Below are 24,206 nucleotides of genomic sequence, written 5' to 3' on the forward strand. Positions count from 1 at the left end.
TCTATTTCACACCTGATGTGTTCACCTCAAGAAACCCAACGCCTTGCAGTGATTCTGTATTGAAAAATGTTTTAATTGCATTTTCAGTTAACAAAAAATAACTACTTACTGCACCTTTTTAAATAAAACATTCACAAAATGAACATTTATCATTGGCAATGAACCGCAATTTTAACATCACAAAGCGTAACAGACTAAAAAGCCATCAATGTGTACGTGAAAATATATATATTGTCGCCCATTTATATCCATCAACAAACCAGAGACATCAGTACATTTTCAAGTTTCACCAGGGTGTGATAATTTCCATATTTCCTTTTGCACATTTTGCCATCCGTACCGCAGTGAAAGTCATGGTCAGCTTCAGCTTGACGTTTACATTCCCTTTTCTCTGACATTAATAATACTCAACAGTGGGCCGCTTTAATTCCAACCTGCTCATTCATTAAGGTCATCTTCAAATAACATTCATACATTTTTCTGGACACAAAACAGAATGAGTTAAAAAAAAAAGTTGGTAAACTAGGAAAGTATTTCCTCATGTTTCTGCGATGAAACTTGTCATGTATCATCCAATATTGGAAAAGTAATATTTTACAACCATTGAAGCAGGTTCGCACTCAGCAGCCTCCTGGTCAGAGGCTGTTGTGTCGAGGACCTGCAGGCACAGACAATTTGCTGTTTTCGGATTTGGCCGTTTTCAGTGCTACACGTGTTGGGAAACGAAGGCACAGCAGTGAACGAGACTATTTGAGTCTTCCAAAGTGTTTCGGAGCGTTAGACGATTAGACTTCGGAGCTGTCTGAGCTGTTCCACTTGCGGTCCGATCCGGTGCTGTAGGCCGAACAGGACGACGTTGTGTATGGAGGGAACTGGCTCTTGTTCTCCTTTCTTTTACGCCGCGCAAACAAGAGAACAGCGATGGCGGTCAAGCAGATGAAGAGGATCAGACCAGCAATACCCACTAACAAGGGCAGAGTCGAGCTGTCCGCTGAGTCTCTGCTGGAGCTCTCCAGCAGAGGGCGCTCCAAGTATGCGTCACGGCCCGGATATAGCGGCTGGCGCTGACTGACCACCAGGCGGTCGGCGCGGTCCAGAGCGATGTGTTGGATGTTGGTGCCTCTGTTGTTCTCCACGCCAATGTCCTGGGCCAGAGCAGGGTTGGAGAGGCTGGGGGCGGCTCGGCGGTGGCGCCCGGGGGCCACATCGGTGATTTGAGGTTCCTCAACGCTGGAGATGCTGTGGTACTCGATGCTGCGCTTGCCGATGTTACGGTTGGCGTTTTCTCTGGAGCGGACAGTGTAGATGGTGTGGATGAACCACTCTCGGCCTGCAGCGACCTGGAACGCAGAAAATCCGTCACCCGTTCTTGTAGGCTTTTCAATGCAACGCTCATCACTAAGTAGCCCATTCCTGCCTCTGATGCTTGAGTGTCACTCAAACATCTATGCACCACCGTACAGTCCGATGTCTCATGTACCCATCGGCGAAATAACCGATCAGACATAGACTATCTCTTGGTGTCACTTGCTACGATACCTGGAGGACGCAAATGATTGCTATTCACAAGCTCTCAAAATTGTAGTCGACGGCGACAGCAGCCATTGTTGTTGGTAAGCGCTAACAAAACAAAACTGAGCCCATGGATAAATGAATACGTGCAAGCATTTCTCTGCTCCCAACGGAGAAGATAATGTAGAGAACGTTGTCGCCTCCATATGCTAGAAAGACGATCATTCGTCTCCAGTCTTTGGAAACTGTCCCGTAGTTCATCACTCTGTACTTCAACGTCATAACTCTGCTGTTGTCAAAACAATGAATGAAACAGCGTAATGTTGCAGTATTGCCCACATCCCTTCCCTACTGTCCTCAGTGGGGACACCTGGACTGCTTGGCGGAAACAGTGCGTCAGAATTCTTAAGCCTATGTTGAGGAACTTAGAAGGTACCTGGAAGAGCGGGGAGGATGAAAAGGCAAACCCATCTGATCCCGGCTGTCTGACCAGAGGAAGCGCCCCGGCTGTATCCTGAGCCAGTGTGGCCTTAAAATTGACATCACCGAAGGACGAGGCCTGGGTCTCTGGTTGGGCCTTGTCCTGCATGACGACATTATTTTAGAATGGATTCCACCTGACGGCTAAGAAACAGGTGCAGACTTTCTCACCAAAATCTTGAATCTATAAAGCAGCGACGAGGAGTCTGCCAGGCAGCCGTACTCTTTGTTCGTGGGGTTATATTTGGGGACGTAGCCATCCGCCCCGGTGCATAGGAAGACCTTCTCAATGCTGCAGCTGAATGAGTCGCCCAGGTTCTGAACCGGGTCCACCATCACTCGGCCATAGATGGTCGAGCCTGAGGCAGTAAAACCATGAGTCTTCTCATCTCATGCCTTGTTGGAGTCGGTGGGTGTGCGGTACCTTCTGTGAAAGCAGCATCAGAACCTTCTCCAAAGCCCATAGAACCGTCCGATAGCCACAGCTCTCTCTTGGACAGCAGGAACATCTGAGTGTTGAGGCTGAACTCTGCCGCCACCGGGTCGCTCACCTAATGATTCACCGACATTTTGATGAAGTTCAGAAAACACTAGAAGAGTCAGGTGTAACCGCCGACCTGCTGGAAGCGAATGTCCATATCGAACGTAAGTGGCTCTCTGGGGTGGCACACCGGGGGGATGCTGAACTCCCCATTGGGGGAGGCGATGCATGGCACCATCTTCACCGTGTAGGTCCCTGAGTAGTCCCGCACCTAGACACAGCAAGATAGGTTGGTTCTGTCTGCAGTCGTGGGTGTGTTTGAAGGGACTCACAGCAAAGTCGGACACGAAGCTCCACTGCTGCATGGGCTGGTTGTATGTGGGCTCAGTCCTGACCAGAGCCAGAGTGAAGGTCAAGCCGGGGTGGTCAGCGCAGATCACCATGGAGGACATGCTGGTTCCTGAAGACAGACGTGAATATGAGGTTGCTCGAGGAAGCTACCGAGCAACGTAGCTTCAAGTCTCCCACCTGGATGACTCATCACAAACTGCCCTCTGAAGCGAGCCTCGGTCTTAAAGTTGACCACCAGGCGACCCTCCTCGTTGATTCGCATGCTAGTTGGATACATGGATCCTGCAGACCAAACAGAAAGTTACAAAAAGTCCTCTCTTCTAAAGTCACCGCCAGCGCTAGCGCACCTTGCAGCTCCGACTCCGGCGGGCTGCCGATGCCGTCCTGCCACAGAATTGCTGTGTCGTACACAAACGTGAGTTTGAGCTCAGACTGCAGGTCGAAGTGCTGCCAGCCGCCCACAGCCACCGGAGAGTGGAAAACGTAGGACACGTAGAGGGGAACCCGCAGGGTGACGTAGGACTGCACCAGATTCAGCACCTAGATTTCACAGCAACAACGTGGAAAATGCCTCTAAGATAATGGTTTTCAGAGGTCAGGTAGACGTCCAGTCAGAGACTCAGAGTGGAGCTGAAGGACATACATGGAAGGTCCAGCTTGGAGGGGATAGTTTGACACCCAAAAGAACAGTAACGCTCTGCGAGCTCGTCTTCAGACCCACCTGCCCGTCGGTGCCGATGGAGCCTCCACACTCGTTCAGGAGCTCCGACATGTCATAGTAGCTGGTAAACTCCCAAAGACAAGCCTCCAAGTTGAGGTTCCTGTAGAAGCGTAGCGAGTTGGAGGATCTCATGACGGTGCTGTACTGATACGCCGACGTCTCGCCGATGATCTCCGGGTTCTTGGTGGCGTCTGTGATGAAGCCGTGGCCGGTTTGGATCTCATTGAAGTCCAGTAAGTTGGAGCAGCGGTGGTTGCCCACACGGGTTCCGTCCGGGCTCAGCGTGAGCTCAAAGTTGGACAAAGGCCTGGTGGAGATGACCGGGAGCATGCCTGCGTCCCAGGACATGATTAGGATTTCCTGCTGTGGGTTTGACACCAAAGAACCGTTGTTGTTTACCGTCCATGTGGGGCATGTTGACGGTCAGTTTGATGAGGTTGGGGAAGTCCGGGTCGTCGGGGCCAGTGTAGCGGATCTTCGCGGAGAACGGCTCCGCTCCGACGGTTCCAGGGATACGTGGCTGACACATACCTGCAGTAATGTCCCACGGTTTTATTTTCGACCAGAAAATCGAATTTGAAATAGAAAAAAAAAACCTCCTTTTAGCTCACCCTCCTCCTTGCTGATGATGACGACGGGACTGGACAGCTCCAGACCTGCATCTCCATTGGCGTTGAAGGCGCGAGCTGCGCACTGGATTCTAGATCCAGCCTGGAAGTAGATGGAGTCCAGCGTGATGGACTTGGTGTTGGTGAAGAAGGTGTTGGTGTCCACCTCCCTCATGGGACTGGTGACGCCGTCGGAGCCGGTCGGGGCGCTGACACTCCAGCGGTACTGGGTGAGGGTGTCGTTGATGTTCTCCGCCGTGCAGATGGAACCGGTTTTGTCAAAGTCGTGGTATTTGGGGTTACAAGCCTGCGAGAAAGCATCGATGTTACGGAAACGGAGGAGACACTTCAGTGCTATGTAAGGCCCTGCTTCATCATCTTGAAATATTATAGAGTATTCATATTTCAGGCTTATTAAAAAACACATTTATTTATATATTAACAAGCAATGAGGTGAGATTTTATTGCAATTTTTTACACCGCACGCGAGTGTCCAGAGATCAGGCATGAGGTTGCCCAAAGAAATTCAAATATCGTTTGAGAGAATATTTTTCACACGAAAAAAAAAACAAAAAAATCATGATTAATAACGCAATTAAAATGTTTCAAATTATTATTTTTTTAATTTAAATACTTTTATATAGGAGAAACATTTTTTTTTCAATAAAAGTGATTATAACATTATAACTAATAAAACAACAACACAATCGTGATGACAATACACAACATTAATAGCAGTCGAATATTACAGTTCAAAATAATATTTCATATTTAATTTATTCTGGTATTTATTGTCCAGTTGAGTTACTGAATAGTTTTTTGATGGAGACTCTGAATCTTGGAGTGTATATGAGTTTCACAGCGATGTCCGACTCACCGTCACACACACAACAGGGTAGCCGTTGGCTGGGTTGGGATTCTCTTTGGCCTTCGCCGTGTCGTCGTACATGAGCAGCGAAACCACGTGAGGCACCGCCGGGAACGTGACATCAGCGACGCTGTCCATCTCCTCGATATAGACGATGGCCTTGTTCATCTGCGAGAAATGTGGATTTATGTCCTGCATCCCCATATTCATCCGACAAAAATACACCCCGTCGTCTATTCCTGACCTCTGAGGTGTACGTGCCTGATGCGCAGTGTTCGGGTTGAATGTCACGCTCCTGTTTTTAGGGGCACCTACTATGTGACCCTGCTGGGACATTCCCCTCAACTTCTCATTCCAAAAGTAAAAGCTTTTTATAAAGACGGTGCGGCTCAGGCGCGCTGACAGCAGTGCCAGCTGCTGTCGGCTATTTTCACTGCCATTGACACCACATGGTCCACGCTCACGTTTGGAGATGCTGTCCAGGAGCAGTGGCCATGGCCGATGTTGGGGTTGGACCTGATGGCGCTCGGTCGACTACGATTCCTCTGGCTAAACCATATTTATGCCTAAACCAACCATATTGATGATCAGGCATCTTGTAATATGAGGAAGGATTTTGTGTTTTTGTCCAGTTCAACTGGGTTTTCACACACTTCCCTGGAGTAAAGGTGGCTTTTATTGAACGTTGGAAGGCTGTTGAGTCATTGTGCCACATTTTAAAAATACAGTTAATAAGTTAAGAGTTTTGAGCAGCAATCGAGATTCACATCATGAACCAGAATTGAATTATTTTTTTAAGAAAATAACTAAAAACACGCCAAGGAAAAACACTTTTTTTCAAGGTCATTCATTTTTTAAAAATGTATTCTTATGTATAAAAATGTTATTTTTATTGTTATTTTTTAATGTACGGCCTAAAGTGAAACACAATTTCAAAAAGAGCTCTTTATCCTTGGAACTTTGGACTTGTTTGAAGTTTCATAAGGTCGTCCTTAAACCTCTTAAACCTCTAAATCAAGACCTGTAAGACTGCGTTTCTTACCTGAATTTCAGCAATCATGTTGTCATCCGGCTTCATGTGCACAGTGAAGGCCTCCCTCATCTCTCTCTGGCCGTCGTACAGGATCTCGATCTCCACGAAATGTTCCTTTTCGCCTTCCTTGAACTCCACATCTGAAACACAAAGTGAGGCGCGTGAGGGTCTCTTCACTCTCCAGAAAGTCAATACATGTCTCTCTGTATTGACTGAAATGTACTTTTCATTGGTAAAAATGGCAGCAGACTCACAGAATAAATATTAATACTTATTAATACTACAAAACTACTTAACAGAACCAGTACCCCACACTCAAACGCCTAAGAAAAACATTTTCAAACTGAAAAAAAACCCAAATGAAGACGTGGAGGAGCCGTACAGAGGCGGCTTCTCACCTTCAGAGAGAGGGTTGTAGTCTTCTCCCGAGGTGGCAGAGCCATCTTTGGTGTGAACCCTCACCACTGACACCTGCGACGTGTCTCCCATCCGTAAGATCGGGATCTTCACGACAGCGACGTCTCCTTTCACCTGCGGCTCACGCACGCTGTACTTGATCTCAGAGAAACGGATGACGGGCTCTGAGACAAGAGGGCGAGAAGTCAGAGGGTCACAGAGCAGAACTGGAAATGTACCCTATAGATGAAAGGATTGCCCATTTAGAACATACTGTCTTTCTTGTCGGTGATGGTGATCAGGGTTTCCTTCTGCTCTCCGATCGACGCTCCATATGGAGACTTGCTTTTTGGAGTTCCCAGTACCAGACGAAGTTCCTCATCCTCTTCGTGAACGGAGTCGTCCATCAGACTGACCACACACGGCTTCTCGGTCTCACCTATGGCGCAGTGTCCGTGGTCAGCCTCAGTGTCAATAGAAATCAATAAAAAAAGGCTTTTTACCCGGCAGGAAAGTGACGATGGAGGCGTCTGTGTTGGGCCTCTCGCTGTAGTCCATCATCACCTGCGCGGAACCTTGGCGCGTGTAGCAGCGCACGGTGGATCTAAGGCTGATGTCGCCGCTGCGATAAATAATGGCTTCTATTTCGCCATCAGCTTCATCCACCTTGTAGCTGCCCTCTTTAAACTGGACCTTTGGCACTGTGGAAATGTGGTTACAAGTGGGTTACAAACGTAGCTCAGACGCTACAGACTGCGGCGCCTCTCACCATCTGTGACGGTGTCGTTGATGGTGATGGTGGTTTTGCTTGGTTCCCCCAGCACTGCGCTCATGGGCATCCTCAGCACGAGGTCGAATGTCTCAGGCCCCTCCAGCTCTGGCTGACCCAGGTCATCCAGGATGGTCACCCTAAAAGTCTGCATGGTCACACCTGGGGCAAAGTCCAGGTTGCGACTGATGCCGACATAATCCAGACCAGCTGGTGGGAAAAAAAGGACATTAATAACATTCAGAAACTCTGAGGTGACAGAGTTTTGGAAGCCATCAAACCTTCTGCAGAGACGGGTTCACTCTTCCTGGAGCGAACGGTGACGGTCGCTGTCTTGGACAGGTCGGTTCCTGTCCTCCAGACCTTCACCTCCACATAGCCAGAGCTCTCGTCGACAACATACTCAGGTTCTCCAAAATACAAAGATGGCTCTGGGAAAGAATGAGAGCACAATGAGTGTTGTTCTTCTGCAAGAACCATCAGGAACCTCTTCTGGGAAACCTGTTATTGGATCAGACCACTTGGGCTGACTGCCTCTCCCCAAGTGTTTTGGGTAACTTCCGATGGGCACTGAGCAAGTAACAAATCATTTAAGGTGACCTCCATACAACAAATCACAAAACTAATCCGGAGATAAGATATACTACTGTTACAAGGCCCACCTAGCTATGTGCCACAAGGACCCTGGCTATCGCCGTTTCAAGAGCTACCCAAACCTTCTCTGCCTGAATGGTCTTGTCTATGCAGTAAAAACAGCGACCAACAGTTTACGACTGAGATTCCGTTTAGAGTTTCATTATTACTGCGCTCAGAGTTCACTCTACAGCGCCCCCGGTCACATACAGATGGCCATCAAGTGACCTGTTTGGGTGTAAAACAACAACACAACAAACTTTTTGTGGAACCAGTTCTAGTATTGATAGGCAAGGGTTATGCGGCCCGCTCTCGGTTTTTGAACGTCCCAGACTTTGAACAAATCGAACGAAAATTTCAAAATTTTTTTGCTTCTGATTTCGAACGCCCCCGAAAAAAGTCGGAGAAAACATAACGTGCGCTTGTCATTGTGTATAACGCAGCCTCTGTATGCAGACGTGTCCCGTTAGCTACATTTACTGACTGTTTTCTCTTCATATTGAGGTGTAAAACCTTTCCTGTCTCCGCACTGGACCGTGGTAGAGTGTCACAGGGGAGGTGCTGGAGCGCTCACTCCAGGGTTTGATGTCCTGTTGTGGGCTGGAGCTGGGACAGGGATGAGGCGAGTCTGGGACAGAGCGTGACTTGGTTTATGACTTTGTCACAGCCAAACTGCACAGAAGCGCACATTCAGAGCTGGACACGCACCGGGCACCTCTTCACTTCTGGAGAGACGTCACTCACTCGGCAACCCCTCCCACATGCAGCGGCCACACACATAGAGGAACAGCCACCTGCAGCACACACTCTACATTCACTCCTACATTCACCTCCTTGTGGGAATCTACCATCAGTTCCCTTTAAGCTCACACACATTTGGCATAAAAGGGCAGCCACCGATCCAATCCTCTTCTCCTTCACCCCTCTGTGAGCCGGACTTATCTGTAGCCAGACATCTGCGTCTGAACTCAGTGCCAAGGGGCCTGAGCACACACCTGAGGAATCAGAGCGGTGTTTGTGTGTGTGGGCTCGGAGGCTGACGGATGTTCCCAGCGTTTCTCTGATCTGATAAAGCGGCTATGAAGGAGCAGCAGAGTCTGACAGGAGCTACTTAGATTCCTGAGGAAGCATTGTCGATTCATCTGTCGTCGCTTTCGTATTAGGCACGGTTTTAGCTAATTCTGGAGTTCAGGGGTCTCTGAAGTCAGAAAGGTTGGCCGGTCTCCAGAAGTGGTCAGGAAATCCTCATGACTCACTTGAAGAGACAACGCATCAGAGAAAGTTAGCTTCAGAAAGTCACAACCGACCATGCAAATGACGACAGGTGCAGAGTCAAATATGTGGGACATGCGTCGTGACATTTTAACAAGCTATTTAGCGGCCGGGTGGTGAGCGTGTGTGGATGTGTGGACCCCAAATATCAGCGGGAGAAACTCAAACTCATTCACAAAAGACGCTTGAGAATCCGCACCTCAGGTTTACACAGCAGATACTGGATCCACGCGGGTTAACAGACGCACACAATGAGCTGGATTTATTAGGGGTGTTACCAGGGACCCACCAAGAAGTACAATAGACGTTTACACTCCTGGCGTGTCTGGGAATGCAGGGTGCTTATTTATCCATAAACACCATATACATTGCTGCTATCTATAAGAAAAACAATGCTGAAAAACGTGATAAGACATATAAGATGGTGACAAGCAAAGCACTGCATGGCATGAAAAGTCATTTGTCATGATGTATTTTCCCCTTTCTCAAGCTGGAAAATGTGGTCTAGCTTCGAGCCAAGTGAAGGGGGGAAAACATGCCAGTCATGTGGGCTCCCTTCACAATGGAGCCCCTCTCTCCACCACCTGCCTTTTGGTCTCCACTGACAAAAGGATGTCCTCTGTTTCCCCTCGGCTCCTCTGAATACCGATGAGGACGGCGCTCACTCAAGGAGAAGTTTTCACCGCCTTCATCAGTCAAGCGGTCGACAGCGGAACATGGCGTTCAGCGAGGCGGTGACTTTCCCTCTCAACACCTGTTTGCCGCTTCATGTTACTCTGTGTGGACGAAGCTCAGCCAGGGACAATAGCGAGGAATCAAAATAGTACGAAGATTTAAGAGGTTTTTGTTGTGGCTGACGTTGATGGATTACAGGCCATAGACGGGATAGAAAGGTGACCAGACTTTTCATCCCGTCACATGGTGGTTTCACTTGGATTTGTAAGCCTATGACAGTTTTAGAAGATTCATTTTTCACGACAGTGACAGGGTTTGGGTTCACCATCGCACTTGGTCTTCGGGATCAGAGTCCACATTCACATCGTAACTGCCTTGTATTCGGCGTCTGAATATTTTAGAGGTTGTGTTGTGGACTCACCGTCATCGCTGTCTGGCAGGATGGTGACCTTGGCAGTGGGGAAGCTGGTGCCCACTTGACCGCCCATGGCCATGCTGAGCGTCACGTTGAAGCTCTCCTCCTCCTCGTACAGGGAGTCGTCAATGATGATGATGCGGCAGAGTTTCTCACGTTCGTCTTTGTCGAAGCGCAGCACACTTGTGTGGTCCTCGGGTCGGGTGATGTAATCCGAGTAGGACAGGACCGTGCTGGGTACGGTGCCAGTGGCTGTGGCTAAGGGGTTAGCGGATAACAAAGAGGGTTAGGAAATCAACAGCGATTCATATTGACTGAATCATGTCGATATCTCACCTTGGTGAGTAGAACATACAACCATGAGCTCCTGACTGGCATCACCAGACCGACGCACCGGCACCAGCAGCTCCCCGACATCCTCCTCAATCTTGTACTCGGCTTGAGGAATGAACACGGTGGACTCTGTTTTCAGGCAAAAGAAGCAAGGATTAATCGCCTTCGACAGAATAATTTGTGTTCATATTCTACAAAGAGTCTATGTTACCATCTCCGGGGTCCACAATCTCCACTGTTGCAATGTCAGGGAATTCAAGCACGGCCATGACTGGGTCCGAAAGTTGGATCTCAAAGGTCTCAGAGGCTTCGAACTCCTGATCCGTGAAGATCTTCACCTTCCAGGTTGCGGTGGTTTGGCCGGGGTTGAATTGGACCTGCTTCTGGGATTTGCCACGGAAGTCTTTGTCGACCTTCGCAGTCCCATCTTTGGTGGCAATACCTGCATGAAGGAGATGCAGAAGTTTGGCCTGGTGCAATTGTGAAAGAACATGTGAGTGGTCAACCTCTCACTTCCTCCACTGCTTGTTCTAATGTACGACCTAGCGCTGCGCTTGGTTAAAGGCGCAGTTGAAACATTGCCTTAATCACATGAGTGTCTTTGTCTCACAGCTCATACTTTCCATCCAGCCAGTTTAGGTCCTTTATTGATCCCAAGATCAGACATTATGATCCAGTTTCAGGCCTAGTGTCATGGTCCTGGAATTCTACCCCTTTCATTCACCAAATATTCCCCTGAATGTTTGTGTTTGTTAGCTTATCTTAAGCACAAGCATCTTCATAGACCGCCACATCATTGTATTCATAAATCTGTACTGAAATCTATATCAAGTCAACCGGGCGCATGAAATTCTCGGTGGTCCGAATTTGGCTCCTGGGCCTTGAGTTTGACACCTGGTTTAACGCCTTTGTTTTAATAATATGTGGTCAGACATTGACAACACTATGAGATTGACTTACTGACAAAGGAGGTCTCTCCCAAGTATCCTCGCCGTTTGAGCGTCACCTCTAAGAACTTGGCGTCCTCGTCCACCAGGTAATATTCCCTCTCCAAGGAGATCCAAGCCCAGTTGAGCCTGAAAGGCTGAGGCTGAAGTTTGTTTCCACCTGCAGAGATATATCCAATTGTTATTGCATACATTCAAGAAACAATTCACTTCTTTCAAACCCATCACAAAAAACACCTACGGCTAATCCGTAAACTATATGTCCAGTCCCTAATCCCAGCTATCTCATGACTTATTTAATCCTCCAAACTAAAGCTCTGAGATCTCTTCTGGTCACTAACTCTGCCGAGCGGCTCAGAGATGTTTCATGTCCGACAATCTGTTTTTTTCCCCCTCTCTCTCTCTCTTTAAATGGCAGCCCAACACTGCTTCAGTTAGAGGATCTCAGTGACCCTCAACTTTTGATGTGAAGTGGGTCATGGTCAGTGGGTTCTTCAGATCAGGGAGGCAAGAGAGGGCAGTCTCTCTTTAGTCCTGCATCACTGGACACGGAGACAGCCGCCCCGTTGACCTGCTTTGAACAGTGGTCAACAGGACTTTCAGTTACTCACAGATATTAATGGTACTTTTAACTGAACTGGGCTTTTTTTTCAGTAGTGTGTGTGTTTTCCTGGACACACACCAAACCAGCGTTGTGTCTGTTGTGCTCCATTGACAGTCAAAGGCAGAGGGCTTTATGCTTCATGGCAGAATGAAAACACTGGGCTCCTAAGGATAGTAAGGGGGGGGCAACTTCCTCCAACTTATATGTCCACACGATGCAGCACAGGGAGTATTGCAGTGATCCTTTACGTGGTCATTTGAATCGTCCGTCAAATGATATGTAGTGCGTTACAGAGTCTAAAAACTCTAAAAGTACTCAGTCAGTCAGTGACCACCATCCTAAATGTTCCCAGTCAAAGTGAGATTTTCACTCAATATTATTGCCCTACATTTATTTAATCTGTAAAATTAAATACCATTTTTCGAGCTCAATAGGATGATAGGGGAAGTTGAAGTCGCTTGTGTCGCAAAAATAGACATCAACCCTCCTAATAACAACTGGAAGTGCAAGATCACAAACGTCTGATGGCATCCGCAGAAGGAAGGCGGAGTCTTGGACAGAGGAAGCAGCGGCGTCTTCAGCCTCTGAGCTGCTGCCTCTCTGTACAGACAGCACTTGTTAAATCACGGTCGTCTGGCCTCAGGGTGGTGATTTCATGTCCACTGGAGAAACACTTCCCTTGTTATTATGAGCGAGAATTAGTGCCCTTCAGGTAGTTTAATATTTGTCTGAAGATTATTTAGAAAGACGAGGAGAAAAAAAAGCCCCAAACTGGCCGTGAGATCTTTATAAATATTGACAACACCAGCTTTGTTAGCCAAAATATTTGGTCTCTAGTTGGTCTCTGGTCGCACCGCCACGAAGGTCAATACATTTAAGTAATTTTTAGATAAAAAATGTCTGTAATTGACCTGTAGTGTCATGTCTTTAGTGAACTGTAGATATCCGCCGGACTCCAGTTCACAGATTAGCATCAGTGATTCTTCCTCCGCCACGATCGGGTTTCCGGCCGGTGCGTCTAAAAATACTGGCAACATGTATCCTGACACAGTGTCATGTCTGTTTCTGTACATTGAGACTTGTGCCGAACAAGCAGTGTGACTGAAAACAAGGAGATAAGAGGAGCTGATTCATCTTCTCTGCCCCAGATAAAGTAATCCAACCCAGTCGCAGACACAAAGACAAAGCCAAGAAAGTCTTAAGACGGCGGTCGTGGCTGCTACGTTTGTGCTGCGGCAAGTGTGTTATGGCTGAATGGGTCTGGTATGTGGCGGAGCTGGGACTGTAGTTATCATCACGAATAACCAAGGAATGATGGGGGAGAAAAAGAGCCGAGTCAGCGGAGGCGTGTTTCACTCACTGGAACTTCTGCTTTTGGATTCTTTAACTACAAATGGAAGAGCTCAGCGGTGATGTCTTTCAACCTGAGAGTCGTACAGGAGTCGACCTTTAGTGTCATAAAGAATGAAGTGTGATCTCATTTTTATCAGCATCTCATACTAAAGGGAAGCAATAGTTTGTGTGGTTGCTTCTTGTTTTTCTTTCAGCCAAGTTGGATCAAACGGCATGTAGCAGGGTGACAGTTTTAGTCCCCTTAACCTCCCCCTTGCTGTCAGCTTTGTTCACTCATGGGAGGAACAACTGAGAGCGGGCCACTGGCCGGGTGGGTGGGCCAGATCTGCTGGGCCACCACCCACTAGTCGAAGAGAAAAGGAAGTGTTGGCTCCCTTTTTTCCTCCCTAACTTCATCATCCGAACCTTGAATTAGCCGCCGAGCGTCGCCTCCTCCGTGCGCAGGGCACCCTTCCTTCTGTGGGACCTATTTACCCCACAGCGCCGCTGAATGCACCATACATAGATGCGAGGATTGTGTGTCGCTGGCACGGAAGGCCGACGTGTTGCCTTGGCGTTCACCGGCGTGATGCAAGACGCGGCAACCTTCTATGAATATCCACATCAAGTGACACACATTCCCATTATTGCCTTTCCTCATTAATCTTCCTGCCCATCTAAATATGGGGCAGTTCCGCGCAGCTATGATCGACAGTGCCACTCCAATGTTGTTGGCTGCACCGAGGGCCCATTTCGCTTTAGAGGCTTATTTACAGGGGACATGGTGTGAAGCAGAGATTCTAAACCACAGGGTTCTTACGTGGGCCGCGAGCGGCTCCTAGAGGGACGCTAGAAGTTTTCTTGTTTTACACCTTTCGGCCGCGAGACGCTCAGTTTTACCACATTAGCCACGTATGGTGGCAGTAGTGAGTCACTGAATTGACTTGACAGCTGCAAATCTGTGATAGTTACCAACTATGGAGAAGTTCATGAGAAGAAACAGCAAACACTGTTCATGAAAACACCTTTTGAAGCAGTTTTCAAATTTTATGGCTATAGTTTCATTCACACTTTACGTGTATCTTCTTTGGAATTTAAATAAAATATATTATTTTATGATATTTAATACATATTTACTTTATTCAGAATTGTATTCAATTTCCTCATCAAGTGTATTTTTTTCTTTAGTACATTTGATCAACATGACTTGCGCCTGGTTCTGCTGCTGGTTGGACTTTTCTATGACAAATAAATATCTTTGCGATGATCACATGGATTCATGTTATTTCACAAGGTTTCAGTTTGTCTTGTGTATGTAGATTAAATATAGTTATTGATCTCAAATGAAGAGCAATGAATCAGTTCTATTGCCTGAATGGGCCCCGGGTCCATTTGTCCTGAGAGAGCTGGGCCCCCAGATCAAACAGGTTCTGGACCCCTGGTGTAACTGACATGTTGCTGTGAACGAATGTGGTGTAGTTGCTATACTAGTTGCACTGAAAGCTAAGCCAAAACAACACGATGCAATGTAGCTTAACTGAAGGTGAAAGTAAAGAGCTAATGGACAGGGGTGTCAGAACCTGAGCACAGGTAGAGAGGAGGTTTGTTGAAACCTAAAATGATGAGTCACAACAAGATTAAAAAGAGGAGAAGCGAGAGGTGCCAGACAGGGTGCGAAAGGCCTGAAGCTGGTCTCTTCCTGGGGGGCACGCACCCTGGCACCAAGGCCTATAAATCTCCTTCTGATGTCGACACGGGTGAAATGTAAGAACCACAAACACCGCGAGGAAGTCTGGGCGTGATGCGCCTGTCTGCCTCTGCCAAACGTCCGACCGCGAATATCGTCTCTTCTAGAGCCGCATGACTATTCCTTCAGCCTTTAAGGTTTTTGCGTTTGCAGGAGAGATTGGCTTGTATTTCCGCAGAGCAGGGCTCAGTTTGACGGAGGGCTTTGAAAGCAGATAGCCTTCCCTCTCACGTACGCCCACCTGTCTGTTTGGGATACCACGTCCCCTCAGGCTCTGCCGTGTCTATGGACTTGGAGTCTGGAGTCTCGGAGGAAGTGCATTCCTCTCCCCGCTCTCCCCCACGATCACATAACACACGAGGGCGATGATCCGGCTTCACAGCCAGGAGGAGAACGTTAACGCTGTAGACCAAGTCAAGCCGCGATAAAGGCTTTTCCGCTTTCTTTTAAAAACGTTCACGATTACTTCAGTTCAGTGTCCTCCAGTGTCCTGTTGCATGAGTCTCAGATCCATGTTTAAATGTAGCCTCCAGAAACTATTCCGTTTCGTATGACTGAAAACACATGAAACTCATTTGCAGTTGAAAATAAAGAAGTTGCACTGAACTGATGCCTCTTCCGTCCATGTTGTTGTCGGCAACCTATTGTAAAGTCGTGAGCAACTGCGCCAGCCTCTTCTTGACACCATCACTATGTCCCTGACACCGAACAGGCCAGTAGGTATCAATACAAGTACGTGACGCATCTACGCCCGCACTTGCGCTGACAAAGCAGACCCATCTCCTCCCTGCCTGTGGCTCACTGACAGCACAACAAAGATATCGGCCGAGTCATGTACCTGCTTGTAAACGCAACTATTTACGGCTCAAGTGTTGGAGAATGGCTGCAGGGAGTTGGCTGACCTGGTCATTTGCTGACACTTTATTGCTTTCCTAATGGACATTCTTTCACTGACAGAGAGAGTCACGTTTTGGGGGCCACTAAAGCTACAAGATTTGGGTAAATGCAGTTTTATAGAGGCGAGTTAAGATCGTGGAGGAGATGCTTTGTTTGGCCAGGATGCACTGATAATCTCCTCTGACAAGATTTGTTTTACAGGGGACAATGTTTGTCTTGTTTTGTTCAGGGGAAATAACAATATTTTTCATGCAGTTCACATTATTGCAGTGTTTCTCAATTATTTTCTATTGCGCCCCCCTGAGGAAGAAAAATGTTTCGCGCCCCCAACTCTCCTCCGCCTCTGTAAATAGTATCATTTGTCTATTAAATTATTATAAGTTCACCTGTATCCTTGTTAACATTAAAGAAAAGAAAAACAAAAGTAATATATATCAACTTACAATGAAGAATAGCTTTATTAACATTGTTTTTGTCTGTTATAGAAAAGACTTAAAGTGCATCAATTTGCCTGAAATTAACAAAACATATTATGAGTAGAAGTGAAATTACGCTTCAATTCTAGTTCAGCAAAAAAGGTATGTTCAGTGGTTACATGTATTATAGCCCCCAGCATTAAAGACACCAATTTTAATTCAAGCTCTACATAAAGGGCCATAAAGGTGTTGTCCCTTTGCATTTAAAACATTGCAACACAACTGCTTCTCTCCCAAATGTTTCTCGAGACCAGTCGGTCCACAGCGTGTGAACCCAAATGTCCACTATGACCCCTGAGTAAAACACTTGTTACACAGTTACGACGGGCTCATTTCAGCTGTGGTGACCACACACACCACACACACCACACACCACAAGCATGCGGACACATGCACTGTGTGAAGCATTGGTTTGGCTGCCTTTGGAGCCCAATATCAGTCGAATGCAACACAATATAATTCACATATATATATATATATATATATATATATATATATATATATATATATATATATATATATATATATATATATATATATATATATATATATATTTTTTTTTTTTATTTTTTATTTTTTTGCACAGAGAAAATTCTGTGACTTACTGAAACACACATCCAAAGCAGCTTTGCGTCTTACTTTTCAATGTTGACAATGAATGGTGTAAAGCAATTCTGCTCCCCCAGAAAATGTGTGTGAGTGATTTAAAAATATGGGAAGTAAGTTGGGAAGCCTCAGCAGGTCTTTTTACAACCGTCACAGGCAGAAAATCAGCAATAAAATCCAAGGAATCCACAATGAAAGCCAGAGAACTGGGTTAGAATCTATGATAATCTGCTGAAGAATCTCTCTTTCACCAACAGTCCACCGACTGAGATTCACCGACAGATAAGCCGGCCATTAGCGCTCATCCCCACACAAGCCCCTTCATGTCCGAGATGCCTCCACTTCCCCACAAGGCTGACCCCTGCAACACTTCACTTCACATTTATCTGTGACTCCATCTCCGTCCTGTTGCTGCTTTGTGTTTGCTTGTGTTTCTTTCAACGGCATGTATGATGTTTGTGTCGTGTAGGAAGATCTGTACGTTTGAACCCTGAACTCACCAAAACGGATGGCTTAACATGAGGTGGCCTGGGCGAGATAGAAGGCAAACAGAAGGGATTCGAGATATTTGAAGTTTCTCTTCGGGCAGTTTAAGGATCCGCACAGAAAAAAACCTCAACAACTGAAACTTTTACTGACATTGCTTGAGAAAAAGAGGGTTTCATCTCAAAGGTCGAACACATGGAGAATGTTTCCTTTCAGACTCATTCAGTGTTTAGCCCACACCCCTCCTACTTTTAACTTGAAGCTGTCACCCTTTCAGCAGGCTGCCGTGTCAGTCATGGCCTACTGCCTTAAGTCTTTGTGATGCAAACACCCCGAGATTGACAGAGAAAAAGTCTAGAATCAAGGAGGGCATTAGAGGACAGATCATATCTGAGAGAACGCGTTGAATCGTGCTCCTATATCTATGTGTTTCATGGCATAAAAAGGCACTCACCGCTGTCTTCCACGGTGAAGTGGAAGATGTCGCTAGTTGCGTTGCTAGTGTCCTTCAGCACGTAGCAGATCTTCATCTCATTGATATCGGCTGTTGGCGGGGACAGAAGTTTTAATGGACGTTGACTTTACAGCGATGGATTGAGAAGAAGAAGGTTGTGTGCAGAAGCTTTCTTACCTTGTGTGAAGGTCTTGATGCTGTCGTTGCCCAAGGCGTTGTTGATGATGATGCCATGCCGGGGCGGCTGGGACACGGTGTACTTCAGGACCCTCTGTGGACTGTCACGGTCCTCTGACCGCAGGGCCTTGTTCGTGATCACAAAGCCGAGGTGACCCGTTTGCAGGACCTTCAACGACGCCGCGGCTTTATTGACGACGATCTGCGGCACGCCGTTGTCCACCGTGTTGATGTGAATTGTCATCATTTGGGGTTTGCGTGTCTCATAAACGGTGTTGGGGAAAACGTAGAAATCGTTGTGAGTGCCGTCTGTCACCGTGAAAGAGAAGCTGTCTTCGTTGGTCTCAGTGCCGTCGTGTTTGTAGCTGATGAGGTTGTCGTTCAGGTCCTGCTTGGTGAACGTGGTGATCGGTTGCGACTTGTTAAAAACGAGCTGACCGTGCACCGGGACCTGCGTCACGATGAAACGCAACAGGTTGTCCGGTGTGTCGCGGTCTTCCGCCGACAGCTCGAATGGCGTGATGAGCTTGGTCTCCCCCTCCTCCACGGCCAGTCTGCTTATTGTCAGGACGGGTTTCTTATTGTCCACATCAGTGATGGACACTCGGAAGGTACGGAAGACTGGATTGTAGCCGTCTGTTACCTCAAACTCAAAGCTGTCCATTTTCATCTCGTCGTCGGAGGTGTGGATGTAATAGATCTTGTTCCCAGCGAGCTGCAGTTGGGTGAAGGTGGAAATGGGGACGCCGGGGAAGTCGGTGCTTTCGAGATGGCCCCTGCTGGGTGCTCGTGTGATGCTGAAGCTGAGGAACTCATCTGGACTGTTGATGTCACTGGTGCTGAGCAGATCTGTGGTCAACGTCACCTTCCCTCCTTCTTTCAGGGTCACCCCTTTGTTCACCACGTCTGGGAAAACCATATCGATGCTTCCGATGTTTATGTAAAAGTATCGATCGATGAGAGGGTTGATTCCATCTGTGACGTCGAACTTCAGCAAGTCCCGGATTCCCTCCTGGCCGGTGTGGACGTATTGGATCAGCTGATTGTCCACTTCGTCCTGTGTGAAGTTCATTCCCAGGCTGATGTTTCCGACGACGTTGCCGAGCTTGCTGAGGCGCTGCAGGTAGCCCTGGCCCGGGCCGTAGCGGACAACATACGTCAGAGCTTTGTCTTCAGAGTCCAGATCTGTTGCCTTCAGGATCTTGTTGCCGATGACTTTAGTCTCACCGATCTCAACGTCCAGACCATCGTTGATAGTCATTCTTGGTGTTTCGTCGTCAACAGGAATGACCATAATAAGGACAGTTTTTTCAACCTTGTGCTTACCGTCCGACACCCTGACTTCAAAACTGTCCTCCTCCGTCTCCGAATCGTCGTGCTCGTAGACGATATTTGACCCCTCCTTTATCTCCTCCAAGTCGAAGCTGTCAACAGGGATGGTGCCTGTGCTCAACTGCTGCACGATCGTGCCGTGTTTCGGGTGTTTGATGATCTCAAAGTGGAGCTCATCCAGAGGAATGTCAGCATCAGCAGCATTCAGAATCGGTGTATCAATGACCAGACTCATGCCCTCCATGACCACAAACTCCCGGACATAGATCTCTGGCTTTTCATCATTGGCTGGAATGATGACGATTGGGAAGAAGTGGCGTTTGGAAAAGTTGATGCCATCGGAGCAACGGAAGGTGAAGCGGTCCTCCACAGGTTCCACGCCTTTGTGGATACTTTGGACGTAATATATGTGGCCGAGTGCGATGTCTTTGATATCAAAGGCAGTGATGGCCGTGCCTGCTCTGGATTTCTCCGAGCCTGCAGCTGGAGATATGTTCTCCACATAACCAGAGGTCGGTTGGACAATAATAGTGCATTGGATGTCTTCATTGTCCGTGTCGATGTCTTCTGCTTGAATGTGGTCGAGGGTAATGACGTTCTTCTCCCCTTCAACGACAACAAACTGTTCCCCAACGCTAACAATCGGTGGAATACTGTCCACCGGGAGAATTGTTACATGGACCGTGACCCCTTGGACCTTGTTCCCACCCACCACCCACTGCTCCGACATATCAGTCAGAGTCAGGTTGAAGGAGTCGCTTTCTTTCACCGGCCCGATCTCACCAGACGTATGCGCGTACACCACAGCTCCGTTAATGATGTCCTCCTGGGTGAATCTCTCGGTGGGAGCGCCGTTGAGCAAGATTTCGCCCAGTTTAGGAGCTTCTTCTACAATGAACGTGAGCCTCAGGTCGTCCGTGTCTTCATCCTGACCTTGGATGACATTGCTGGTGATTTCTGTCGCGCCGTTCTCAAGAACGTCAAGAGAGGCGCCAAGAAGCCCGTCTGGAAGCACGATAGTCGGCGTCTCGTCGTCAACGGGATCAATTGCGATCTTGATATGTATGGGCACCTCGTGAAACCCGTCACTGACATCGATTCTGATGACATCACTTTGTGACTCTTTGCCGTTGTGGATGTAACTTACGTGGCCACTCGCGAGGTCCTCCAGCACAAAGGTTTCGCCATTTGACATGTCAACGCCCAAATATTGGAGGTGTCCAAACTGAGGCGTCTGGGTGATCGTGAAGATGATATTTTCACCGTCAGTGTCTGTGTCTGTGGCGTACAGGTCCTTCTTACTGAGGACGTAAGCGTTTCTCTCCATCACAGTGAACCCTGTGTTTGTGATGAGAGGGGGCTTGTTGTCGACCGGCTGCAGGAAGATCGTAAACAACCCATCCACTGTGTTACCGGCAGTGTCTTCCACAACAAATGTGAACTGAGCTACCTTAGGGGTGATGCCCAGTTCTTGGTTTGGAGGCTTGTAGGCCACCTTGTGGTGGTTCACCTGAGCCTGCGTGAACTCTGTGATTACGATATCAGGGTTGTCCGTCAGCACGACGTCACCCAAGGGCGCTGGGTTGTTGTCGTCTATATCAGTTGGAGGCTTTGTGATGGTGTACTTTAAATCCCTATCGTCCGAATCCAGATCAGTGTAACACAAAAATTTCTTCTGGAAGTACGTCAGCTCGTATTCCTGCACGGTCATGTGGAGGGTCGTGCCTGGAAGGAGCTCTGGGGAAATATCATCGACAGGTTGGATTTTAACAGTTAAGGTGTGTTCGCCCGATTGATTCGGGGGATCGTTGTTGTCCTGCACGCGGAACACAAACAGGTCTGTCACTGTGGTCGTGCTGTGAGGCCCGATGTGGCGATAAAACAGCTTTCCATCGAGGATATCCTGCTGAAACCACTCCGTCACCACCTGCTCGAACATCTCGTCCGTCTCACTGAACTTCCACAGCGAGGGGTCTGCGGGGGGCTCCACCTGCCTCAGCAGCAGCTCCCCTACACTGGAGTACGGCGGCTCCAAAATAAACTTGATGGTCGAGTCTTCTGAATCGATGTCGGTGGCGCTCAGAATGAACGGGGAGATCTGCATGACCTCGTTTTTGAACAGCACCATGCCGGTGTTGGCGTTGATAATCGGAGGCTCGTCGTCAGTGGGCGCAATCGTGATGGGAAATAAGAACTCCACCTCGTTACTCCCGTCGCTCATTCGGAAAATAATGTTGTCGCTGTAGGTGTCGCTGCCGTCGTGCTGGTACACGACGACTCCAGCGTCTAATTCGGCCGGTGTGAAGAACTTCTTCCTGGAGCCCAGAATGGTCAACTCGCCGTGTTTCAAGCCGTCAATGACGGTGATCCTCACATCTTCAAGGTTGTCTTCATCACTTATCTCTAGATTCTGCCCACTGGAGAGAGGTCTGGACTGCCCCTCGAACAATAGCTGCCCCGTGTTTTTGGTCGCCACCGGTGCCAAGGTATTCATCGGCTTCACCACAATCATAAACGCAAAGGGATCCGACACAGCGCCGTCCGAGTCTACAATTTCAAACTCAAGCTGGAAAATTCTCTCCGTCTCTGAATCCTCTGACGGCGGCTTGTACGCTATTTTCAGATCCTTGATGTCCCTCTGGTAGAAGGAGGTGATGGGCAGGTTCTGATCATCTGTGCTGATGATGTAACCCTGCTGTGGACCCAGAGCCGAGGTTATGTTAAAGATCAAATCGTCTGGGTGGGTCTCCACGTCCTCGGCGGCCAGCATGTCCGTCGTAATGGCCGTCATCACAAACTGATCCACCTCCATCATCATCATAGATACGAAGCTGGGTTTGGGAGCCGTGTTCTCCGCACCTTCTCTGATCCTGACCATCATCTGAAAATGCTCCTGCATGATCGTGTTGCCCTCAGTATCCTGCAGCTCAACCATCATCGGAATATAGTCTCTGTTGGGCGACTCGGTGCTAGCCGTGTGTTTGTATCGGATGCCTTGCTTCACAAATTCATCACAGTCAACCATGTGTCCCCTGCCGGGACCGTTTAGAAGAACACCGTACCTGGGAAGACCGCCGGCTCCGACGAGAGTGGTCATCTTACACTGAGTGACCCCGTCCTCGAAGGAAAACTCCAGGGCCTTTCTGTCGATCGGGTTGCTGTCGCCGTTGAGCTTCTCGACGTTCAAAGGCATATTCCTGGTCAAGATCTCCAGCTGCTGGAAAACCACCTCCACCTCCAGCATGAAGGGAACGATGACTGTGTCTGTCTGAGAGTCATAACGGAGCTGCAGCTTCACGCGGTCCTTGTTTGGGCTCCGGGATCCAAAATGAGTGTATTTCACTTCATCCAGTCCAAAGGAGCATGGGAACTTTTTCGGAGTCAGCGCCCCGGGTTTCTGGGCCAACGGGTCGTTGTCCAGAACCGTGATGTGGCAGCGGTCGCCAGGCTGGATGTCGATCACTAGGTCATTCACGGGGTCCAGAAAAACCGACCTCCCAAGTGGAACCCTGATTCCATTGTTGGCAAGGATGATGTTGTCTTCATTCAGTCCGGACCTGTGGTGGTAGAGGTGAACGGGGTCAAAGGGCTCTGCCTCTGCAAGTGTGGAGAAGAGAGCAACGGCTACAAGGCATCTCAGAAGTGCCTCACAACTTTGCAGACAACCAGCCATCTCCACTGCTAGTTGCCTCGCAGTCAGATGCAGACCGGACAGCGGCGGGTGCCTCTCCCTGCTGGTGGTGACGCGGAAAAGAATGGGTGCTCCTCTGTGTCTGGCAGTGTTTGCATGAGCACAGCAGACACACAAGTGAGGAGGAGGCTGCAGGACTGAGCAGGTAATAATGAAACGCTACACTGTGTCTGACGCTGACTCCTCCCTCTGTCAGCGCAGGGAGGGAGCCTCCTGCCCCCATGGCTAAATTAAGAACGACCATTGGACAGCACCGGGAAAGCGCTCCCCCAACCAGCACTTAACCTCAGGAACCAACCTAAAACAAACTCCTGTGAGGGCAGTCCAGAAACACCCGAGCACAACTCACTTTTTTCCACCCTGTCTCATGCATTTTAAGATAAAATGAGTAAACTGATTCACCTTTTCACTGCTCTCATTTTCTTATATATTATTTAAAAACATATTTTCAAAACAATTCAGAGCACAGAATTACTCATGAATTTTAGACCTAAATATATTTAATAAAAGCTAGTATAAGTCCACCACATTTTTTTTAGATTATGTTTTTTTTAATTCCACATCATACAAAAAAAAAACCCTGTCCCAGTTCAATGGTTCAAGGATAGAAAAGGAGCAGAAAGATGAGTATTTTATGGTTAAATACAGACAGCAGGTGTAAGATCTCATCTATTGTGAATGTATTATTATATTGGAATTGGACAGTGAAAGTGAATGAGGCGCTGTTGCTGTTTTAAAAATATATTTAGCTGAACAAAATGAGGCAAAGGAGAGGTGACTCTAATCTTCCCAAATCCTCAGCGTTACGGTCTTGAGTCAGTAAAGCTCCGAGGTTGTCACAGTGGGACGCAGTGGCACCAGTGCAGCCACACAGAGAGACAATGACCCGCATCTGCTGGTCGCACAGGTG

General features: G+C 48.0%; 1 protein-coding gene across 1 annotated transcript; it reads right to left on the reverse strand.

Annotated features, from left to right (window-relative positions):
• Positions 1–162: 162 nt before the first annotated feature.
• frem3 (Fras1 related extracellular matrix 3) lies at positions 163–23,278 on the reverse strand. Its single transcript, XM_053855624.1, has 24 exons — positions 18,274–23,278; positions 18,097–18,186; positions 11,508–11,654; positions 10,759–10,989; positions 10,551–10,676; positions 10,221–10,472; positions 7,501–7,650; positions 7,220–7,429; positions 6,954–7,151; positions 6,725–6,889; positions 6,453–6,635; positions 6,064–6,194; positions 5,031–5,189; positions 4,157–4,460; positions 3,945–4,076; positions 3,546–3,877; positions 3,172–3,364; positions 3,002–3,106; positions 2,806–2,933; positions 2,610–2,744; positions 2,417–2,543; positions 2,164–2,351; positions 1,949–2,095; positions 163–1,340 (listed from the first exon to the last, which is right to left on the reverse strand). The coding sequence occupies exons 1-24, from the start codon at positions 23,276–23,278 to the stop codon at positions 786–788; spliced, it is 9,393 nt and encodes a 3,130-aa protein (XP_053711599.1). The 3' UTR covers positions 163–785.
• Positions 23,279–24,206: the final 928 nt, after the last annotated feature.

Source organism: Synchiropus splendidus, chromosome 2, assembly GCF_027744825.2.
Source record: "Synchiropus splendidus isolate RoL2022-P1 chromosome 2, RoL_Sspl_1.0, whole genome shotgun sequence".
NCBI lineage: Eukaryota > Metazoa > Chordata > Actinopteri > Syngnathiformes > Callionymidae > Synchiropus > Synchiropus splendidus.

Excerpts from the sequence above, each read along its gene's own strand:
- frem3 (XM_053855624.1), bottom strand. The coding sequence starts at position 23,278 with ATGGCTGGTTGTCTGCAAAGTTGTGAGGCACTTCTGAGATGCCTTGTA. Across the intron at positions 10,677-10,758 it reads GATTGTGGACCCCGGAGATG|AGTCCACCGTGTTCATTCCT; the intron begins GTAACATAGACT and ends GCCTGAAAACAG. Across the intron at positions 2,352-2,416 it reads TGATGCTGCTTTCACAGAAG|GCTCGACCATCTATGGCCGA; the intron begins GTACCGCACACC and ends TTACTGCCTCAG.